The sequence below is a fragment of the Oncorhynchus tshawytscha genome, linkage group LG07, assembly GCF_018296145.1.
Source record: "Oncorhynchus tshawytscha isolate Ot180627B linkage group LG07, Otsh_v2.0, whole genome shotgun sequence".
In the NCBI taxonomy this organism is placed as follows: domain Eukaryota; kingdom Metazoa; phylum Chordata; class Actinopteri; order Salmoniformes; family Salmonidae; genus Oncorhynchus; species Oncorhynchus tshawytscha.
The window spans coordinates 28,567,674-28,576,174 of NC_056435.1; the positions used below are offsets into that span (position 1 = coordinate 28,567,674).

At 42.5% G+C, this 8,501-nt stretch overlaps 2 protein-coding genes across 3 annotated transcripts in view; one reads left to right on the forward strand and one right to left on the reverse strand.

The window, feature by feature from the left end:
- The window catches only part of LOC112254312 (forkhead box protein J3), a 79,772-nt gene extending 78,168 nt beyond the window's left edge, over nucleotides 1-1,604 (reverse strand). The window contains exon 1 of the mRNA XM_024426727.2: nucleotides 1,347-1,604. The gene's annotated coding sequence lies outside the window, so the exon portion shown is untranslated. The remainder of the gene's footprint in view (nucleotides 1-1,346) is intronic.
- A 4,378-nt stretch (nucleotides 1,605-5,982) lies between these two features.
- On the forward strand, nucleotides 5,983-8,501 carry ppcs (phosphopantothenoylcysteine synthetase). 2 transcript variants are annotated; one of them, XM_024426730.2, is made up of 4 exons: nucleotides 5,983-6,096; nucleotides 7,192-7,725; nucleotides 7,828-7,931; nucleotides 8,023-8,501. In XM_024426730.2, the coding sequence occupies exons 3-4, from the start codon at nucleotides 7,918-7,920 to the stop codon at nucleotides 8,339-8,341; spliced, it is 333 nt and encodes a 110-aa protein (XP_024282498.1). In that variant the 5' UTR covers nucleotides 5,983-6,096; nucleotides 7,192-7,725; nucleotides 7,828-7,917; the 3' UTR covers nucleotides 8,342-8,501. The 2 variants fall into 2 exon arrangements, with proteins under 2 accessions (XP_024282498.1, XP_024282497.1); XM_024426729.2 differs by having other exon boundaries at nucleotides 5,984-6,096; nucleotides 8,018-8,501.

Sequence of the window (8,501 nt, forward strand, 5' to 3'; positions counted from 1 at the left end):
GGAGTAAATTAATGAGCTAAAAGTAAAAACGATGTTGATTTCACACAACAAAAATATATATATATACGAAAACTAACTATATGAACCGTAATTTTTCGGGGTGTTCGAACTGGTTCAGAACTTTATTTTTTTACCTCAACAGAAATAAAAATTATTTAAAAAATAAATACAAAATTCTGCTCACAACAGAACTATTGTAAAATAATTTCGGTTCCAACACCTGGCTCCTGCAAAGATGCTGGGAAATGCCATATGTGCAGAAGCTACGATGGCGAGGAACATCCTCACGCAATACAACAACAAAAATATTATCCGAGTTTTCGCTGGGTTTTGTGTATCGACTTGTAACTGGAAATGAAAAAAATACACTTTTTTTCACGGAATCGAGAACGAAGAAAATATGGCAAAGAACAGCTAAATTGATCAAATCTATGGCGGTGGTTTGTATGGTGCTTTCATGTAACGCCCAGTATGGACACCAACAATATGTGGTTATGTCACATTATCAGGCGTACAATCTGTAGCTAACAAATCAGGAGTTGGTGTTACATCCCTGTTTCTGGAGGCATCGGTTGTGCAAGTCAGAACTACTATAACCTGAATCAACTGATCAACAAAGCCTTGCTCTCAAGTGCTTTTCCTCCCCTTAAATTCTTTACTTCAGGTAGCCAAACTAGCCAGTGACATTTTGACAATGCATACATTTTTGATGAGCTAGTTAAAGTACAGACGTTTAAGACCATTGATTATCATCCATATCTCGGGAAATCCCACAAAGTCAGACAACATTAAATTGACAGACGTAACGCATTCCAACAGCTGATGAAGGACCAAACGTACTAGCCAGTCAAGCTGGCTAGCTCGAGTCAGCTAAATACAGTGTGCGCACAGTGTGACCCATTCCCAAGTTAGCTAACGATAGCAACTTAGCTTGGATAAATGTTGCTAAAATGGCTAACCTTTTAGCAACACACCTTGTCAAAAAATGGTCGGGCTTCTTTTCAATATGGCTAGTTAGCTAAAGATATGGAAAAACGAATGCTACCGTGGAGTTAGCTGTCAAAGTTGTTCAGTTGTCAATGGTGCTAACTGTCAAGTTCGAGAGTTATAGCTAGCTACCTACGCATTGTGATCAAGCATGCTAGTTATCGTGTTAGGAAACGAGCTACCTGGATCGTTACGAATGATGTCCCTATACACCCCGTCCCAGCAAAAATAAAACTATCAAGGCCTGATTGCTGAACTCAATCCCCAGAACTTCAGTACAGCTCACTTCCCCCATGAAAGTCGTCCATTTCATGGGCCTCAGTTCAACTACCATTCCCATGTTCTTACAGCTCACTTACCCTGGGTATGTCAGGTCGTTACCTTGGTCCAGGGCAGTATTGAAGTATCTGCCCCTTCCCCTTTCACCTCTTCTTCAACAAGAAAGTCCCTCAGGTGCCTATGCTCTTGGAGTTTGTCCTAGGTAAGACCCGTTGAACTCTCGCCAGTGTCGTCCCTCTTCGGCTTCTCTGCCTTTTCCCGTTCGCCTTTCTCTCGAGTCCAGTCTCGACAGCCAACATCCGGGACTCTGTCGTTTTCTACACAGGCTACAACAAAAAAAAATACCCGGAACTACTTTCAATACAATTCAGAGAACGACGCAAATTACAAACTGCACTGGCTACATTACTGCACTCGGCGATGTACACAGCCACAAAAACTAGTCCTCTACTTCACTGTCCCCCCTCTCTCTCTGCCTCTGCTAGAACTACGTTCACAATAATAATAACAACACATATTTACTCAATCATTATAATTACAACAACATACGTGATTTAAAAAAAAATGTTTCTTAGCTATTAATACTCGTACTACAGTACCACTCGAGGTTATATTTATCAGCAAGACATTATTAATTTAGCTATTTTCTTGACTTTCTTTAGATCTATTACACTGTTAGACGCATCCTGTCAGCTACATTGAGCATTATCTTAATAATGTTCATGAAACATGAGAACGACACAAATTACAAACTGCACTTGGAGATGTACACAGCCACAAAAACTAGTCCCCTACTTCACTGTCCTCTCTTCTTCAACTACTTTAATAAAAACAACAATAGTAATAACTGTAGTAAGAATAACAATAAGAATAACAACACATATTTACTCAATCATTGTAATAACAACTAAATACAAAAAAAAGTTGTTTCTATGTGTTCTTACGCCTCGATCACTCCAGCAGTGCTTTGTATTTTGGTACACCAGAAGTATATTCATTTCCAGTGGAACTCTGCATTAGCCATACTGCATTGCGTTGTAGAGGCTGTTGCAGTGCGTTCTTTGTGGTGCATACGTTGAATATATCGAAGGTATGCATCGAATTGTAATGCATAGATCGATGGCTTGGCGGAAATGGTAGCATGTGAAAGCTGAAATTTTGTTGCACACATATCCAGATGATGTTGCGTACCATTTTGCGTAAAAATACTGTAGGTGTGTTCGAGGTGTTAGCTCTTAATAATCTTATTACAGGAGTTACTACAGTACTACTAGAGGTCATATTTATTTGCAAGAAATTAATTATTTTGCTATTTTATTGACTTTAGATATTTTGCACTGTTTTTAGAAGCATCCTGTCAGCTAGGATCTTAATAATGTTAATATTCATGAGACATGCATCGACATTTCGGTCAATTCATCATACCTTGCTGGACTCAAAAACGTCTAATCTGAGCTAGTCTAGTTCAGTATCATTTCAGTTTCCTCATCCAGTTTTTAGTGAGGCAACAGCACCTCCAGTGGATTAACATTGAAAATGCTTCACTTGCGCCGCAAACAGGTTGCAATTCATATTTCTTCCTGTCCAAATACACATGACCAAAAGTATGTGGACACCTGCATGCCGAATATCTCATTCCAAAATCATTAATAGAATAGAATATAACTTTATTGTCCATCCAGGATGGACATTTTTCTTTGGCATCACCTTAATTAAAGTAATCACATACACATACATTCTCACATCATACACATTTAAACCAGTCAGTCCATCATGTTGCATACACTAACAACATAGAGGACATTAATACATTCACTCCCAACCGACCACTGTCCCAACTGCACTAGATAGATAAGTACATATACCGATACAATGTACTTTGCATTTAGTAGTCCAACAGCACAAGGAACGAGTGAATGTTTGAACACGTTTTTCTTGGCCATGTGTAACGGATGTGAAACGGCTAGTTTAGCGGTGCGCCGCGGTTTTGTGGAGAATGGGTAACGATGCTTCGAGGGTGACTGTTGTTGATGTGTGCAGAGGGTCCCTGGTTCGCGCCCGGGCGAGGGGACGGTCTAACGTTATACTGTTACATTGATGCTGTTGACCCGGATCACTGGTTGCTGCGGAAAAGGAAGAAGGTCAAAAGGGGGGTGAGTGTAACGGATGTGAAACGGCTAGCTTAGTTAGCGGTGCGCGGTAAATAGCGTTTCAATCGGTGACGTCACTTGCTCTGAGACCTTGAAGTAGTAGTTCCCCTTGCTCTGCAAGGGCCGCGGCTTTTGTGGAGCGATGGGTAACGATGCTTCGTGGGTGACTGTTGTTGATGTGTGCAGAGGGGACGGTCTAAAGTTATACTGTTACACATGGGCATTCTGAAGCACGGGTGGGAGGGGACGCCAACAACAGCCAGTGCCTTCTTTTTGGTTGCCTTGTGGAACAGAATTCTCAAATGTGCATGTGGTCGACCAATTACTTTGCTGGCTGTGTTTACTATTCTGGTCAGTTTCCTTTTGCTCCTCACACTCAGATTACCATAGCAGACTGTCATATTGAACGTGAGGATGCTCTCCACCAAGCTGCAGTACACCCTCTCCAAAGCATCCTGGCTGACCTCAAACCCCTTTCATTTCCTGATTAAGAACAGGCGTTGGCTTGCTTAATTTTTTTTTTTACAACTGGAGTCTGCATTCTCTGTAAAAACTTAGCTTGTTATCAATTTGTGTCCCTCGGTATTTAAAACCCTCAACCACCTCCACTGGTTGGTCGTTCAGAGAGAGTGGTTGGGACATTGGCAAGTTGTTGCCCTTGATGATCAGCTCCTTTGTCTTTTCCACATTGATGTGGAGGCCACTTGACAGACACCATTCTTGAAGGTTGTTGGTCTGTTTAAAATAGCTGTCCCCATCTGATGTAGCATCAGATGTAGCCATGTCATCCGCGTACTTTAAAAGGCTCACATTGTTTCCTCTGCTCTTCATCTCGTTAGTGTAGATAGAGAACTACAACAGTGAAAGGACATACCCCTGTGTTCAGGGTCAGTACATCAGAGAAGGCCCCATTCATGAGGACCCTCTGTGGGCGGTCAGTTAAAAAGTCCTTGATCCAACCTGCGAGTCCTCCGTTGACATTCAGGTACAGTAGTCGTTTCAGCAGTGTGTGTATTTGCATTGTATTGAAAGCTGGACTAAAATCAATCAATAAAATGTGATGATATGATTTAGCATGAAGGTGACTAGCCACCATGTTCACCAAGGTCAGGGTAGCAGCCTCAGTCCCCCTTTGTGCACGGGGGCATTGTCGTGCTGAAACAGGATAGGACCTTCCCCAAACTTTTGCTGCAAAGTTGGAAGCACAGAATCATCTAGAATGTAATTGTATGCTGTATCATTAAGATTTCCCTTCACTGGAGCTAAGGGGCCTAGCCCGAACCACGAAAAAGAGCCCCAGACCATTATCCTGGCATCTACCAAACCCAGTTCATCATACCCACCCCCAAAAATACTAACCTTCCCTGTTAGTGTAATGGTAAGAGGTCAGCATGTCTTGGGGGTATGATAACTGTGCGTCTGTAGCTTTCTCACTCATCATTATTCACGATTCATTCAGGACTATCCGTAATCACCGTAGCGTCCATATTAATACAGAAGTGTTTAGAAACATATCCTATTCTTATTTACAATAAAAGTGACTCAAAAATGATAATACATTTTTTTACCATTCATTTATATTGGGCACAAAATCATCTGAAACACATCCAAAACAAATAGCAATTGCATCCAACAAGTTTGTAGCGTCACAAGCTGTAATTGCTGTACTTTCTGAACAGTTCCCCCGATATGGATGAAAATAGCCTCAAATTAAAGCTTAAAGTCTGCATTTTAACCTCTTAGTTATTGTATCATTTCAAATCCAAAGTGCTGGAGCACAGACAAAACAACAAAACATGTGTCACTGTCCCTTTTGGAGCTCACTGAAAGCGGATTATAGCCTCTTTTTCTTCTTCGATGGGGTTTAACGGCGCTTGGCATCCAATATTAATGGTGCATTACCGCCACCAGCTGGGCGGGGTATTGAATGAGAAAATACAAATCCATTGCGTGAAAGACTGCAAAACAACACCAAACAAAATACAGAAATTGACACTTCGACAAAACAATATCCATCCCACTTATTCAATCACAACCCATTCATCTCTGTGCTATTATCTTCACCCGACTCACTAGCAGTTTCAAACAAAACCTCAGTTTCCACTATCTTCTCCTATATGTTGCTTTCAGGACTACAGCATCTGCCAAGAGATGTGGACTTGTAGGTAGTGCACTTGTCCTGTCGCTGATTTTTAGCTCAGGTGTTCCCCCTGAATCACTTCATTGCTGGCAGCGGAGTGGTAATCCTGCAGTCTCAGACTTTTGTTTGAAGTTTGCCTTATTTGTATAGCCTTTCTAAGGAAGCTTACTACAGCCTCTGCCAGGTCTGGACCTTCATGGGACAGGAGGTTGTTTGCCTGTGACTAAAAGTATCTAGGAAAAGGGCCACTGAATCACTACGTGGGTTATTATTATATCTGAAAAAATTGTTTAAGTGTGATAAATAACTGAAACACAATGTATAGGCTAGCCCCTTTACATTCCCTTTGTTGTTGAAATCATTTGTAATGCAGTCACCTGGCAATTCAATCTCCACGCCGTTAGGCGGCGACATAATTCCGAGTTCTTTACATTCCAATGAATGTAGCTAATCGAAGAAGACATCACGCCAGACAGCATCCGGAAGTCGCCCGGTACCTCTCAATCATCAGCTACGTTTTTCCCTCGGTGCCTTTTAAAAGTAAGGAATGTTTCTATTAATGAATAAGATTCATATGAATATTAAGCTAATTCACTGATAACTGCAACATTAGCCGAATGATCTTAGGTGCGTGTTCCATGCCAATGAACTTCCTTGTAATAGCAGCTAGTGTGAACCGCATTTTCTAAGGCATAACGTTAACTGCTGTAAAGTGCAGTAAAGTTGTAGCTAGTAGACAAAGGTGATTCTAACATACTTACGTATCATAGAGGCAAACCAGATACTCTTTCAAATAATCAACCAGTGACTACTGTTCGTCCCCTCAAAAGTTTGTCAAGGTCACAAGTATCCTTATTCCTACCAAAAACGTACATTATCTAAGAGCTTGATGGCTTGGCTCCTCCACGACTTTAACGGTGCACGGCCATTTCTTGGTTGTTAAAATTCGAATAGTTCCCCTAATTTCAGTTTGTGACAACAACAAAAAAACAGGTATAGTGTTGAGAATCGTTGTTCTATCTAAACCGCTGTGAAATATCTTGTCCATAACCAAAAATATTGCATTTTCAGCAGTGTAAAGCTGGTGTACAAAACCAAAAGACGCAAAAACGAAACATTAGAATGTGAAGCATAGAAATAACACAAAACAGTTCTACCGCTTCTTAGACTTGCTTTCGATGAGAAATATAGATCTAAAACTCACATTTTGTATGTAAATCTGGTTTGGTCACCCAAAAAGTTACATATTGCAGCTTTAAACCAAATTATATACTGGGTGGTTTGAGCCCTGAATGCTGAGCGGCTGACAGCCGTGGTATATCAGACTGTATACCACAGGTATGACAACATTTATTTTTACAGCTATAATTACGTTGTTAACTAGTTTATAATAGCAGTAAGGCACCTTGGAGGTTTGTGGTATACGGCCAATATACCATGGCTAAGGGTTGTATCCAGGCACTCCATGTTGTGCATAAGAACATCCCTTAGCCGTGGTATATTGGCCATATACCCCCCCCCCCATGCCTTATTGCTTAATTACATACTCTGCAATGCATGTTAGGTTTCACATTCCTTTTCAATGTAATATTTGTCTTGTAAGCTGATGTTCCCCCCCTCTCCTCGGCCAACCAGGCATGGCAGACCCCAGGACCCTCACTGCAGAAGGGAAGCTGTCTGAAGAGTTTGCTGTTCCCTCCCATGTAGAGGAGGTCAAAGGGCAGATGGCAGCTTTTGCTGTGCAGCACAGGGCTGCAGGGCACAGGGTAGTGCTTATCACCTCAGGAGGCACCAAAGTCCCCCTGGAGTCCCGCACCGTCCGCTTCCTGGATAACTTCAGCAGTGGCCGGCGCGGAGCTTCCTCGGCAGAGTACTTCCTTGAGTCAGGCTATGCTGTGATCTTCCTGCACAGACACCGTTCCTTATATCCTTTCACACGCCTCTACTCTGGGATTAATCTGCTGGACAGCCTACAGCTGGAGAGTGGAAAGGGGGGTTCGGTCTCTGACCAAGTCGTGGTCAACCAGCAGGCACTTCCCAACATTGCCAAAATCCTGATGCGTTACCAGGCTGTGAAAAAGGCAGGGCTTCTTCTGCCTGTGGAGTTCAGCACCCTGTCCGAGTACCTGCACCTCCTCAAAGCAGCAGCACAGGCACTCAGCCCCATAGGTAGGTACTGACACTCAACTAGTGGTAGCAGGGCTTGTTAAGATGTACAGTACCTGCATGTGCAGGGATAACTAACATGCGCTCTATGTTCATTCCACTCAGGGTCCAACGCTATGTTTTATTTGGCTGCAGCAGTGTCGGATTTCTACATCCCAGCGTCTGACATGCCAGAGCACAAGATCCAGTCTTCCAATGGACCACTTCAGGTGAGTAAAGAAAGCCATCAAATACAACGGCACATGCTCTTTATTAGAGATCCACTGTTAAGTCAAGATTCTTTCCTGTCCTGTAGATCAGTATGAAGATGGTCCCCAAGATGTTGTCGCCGCTGGTGAAGGACTGGGCCCCTCAAGCATTTGTGATTTCCTTCAAGCTGGAAACAGACCCATCCATCCTGCTGGACAGAGCTCGGCGGGCTCTGGCCACCTATCGGCACCAGGCTGTGGTAGCCAATGTACTGGACACCAGACGAGGTTATGTAGTGGTGGTGACCCCTGACACTCAGGCCGAGCTGGTACTCACAGATGAGGAAGCAAGCAGAGATGTAGAGATTGAGGACAGGATTGTCAGTAATCTGACTGCAGCTCACAGCCAATTCATAACCCAACAAGGCTGAGACCCCAGTTAACCATGCTAGGGCTTTCCCCAACTAAATAAATATTTTGTTGACCGAAAGTTCTGTTATTTTGACCAGTTCATTGTTTGAAATTTGTAAGTGTATTTTTCCATATATAGACATACCTTGTGTTTTAATAAATTCAACTATAGGCATTGAT

What these genes read in the sequence shown, in the direction of transcription:
- ppcs (XM_024426729.2), top strand. Translation starts at nt 5,994, where the DNA reads ATGAATGTAGCTAATCGAAGAAGACATCACGCCAGACAGCATCCGGAA. An exon ending in TCCCTCGGTGCCTTTTAAAA is followed by an intron (nt 6,097 to 7,191) that starts GTAAGGAATGTT and finishes TCGGCCAACCAG; the next exon opens with GCATGGCAGACCCCAGGACC. An exon ending in ACAGGCACTCAGCCCCATAG is followed by an intron (nt 7,726 to 7,827) that starts GTAGGTACTGAC and finishes CATTCCACTCAG; the next exon opens with GGTCCAACGCTATGTTTTAT.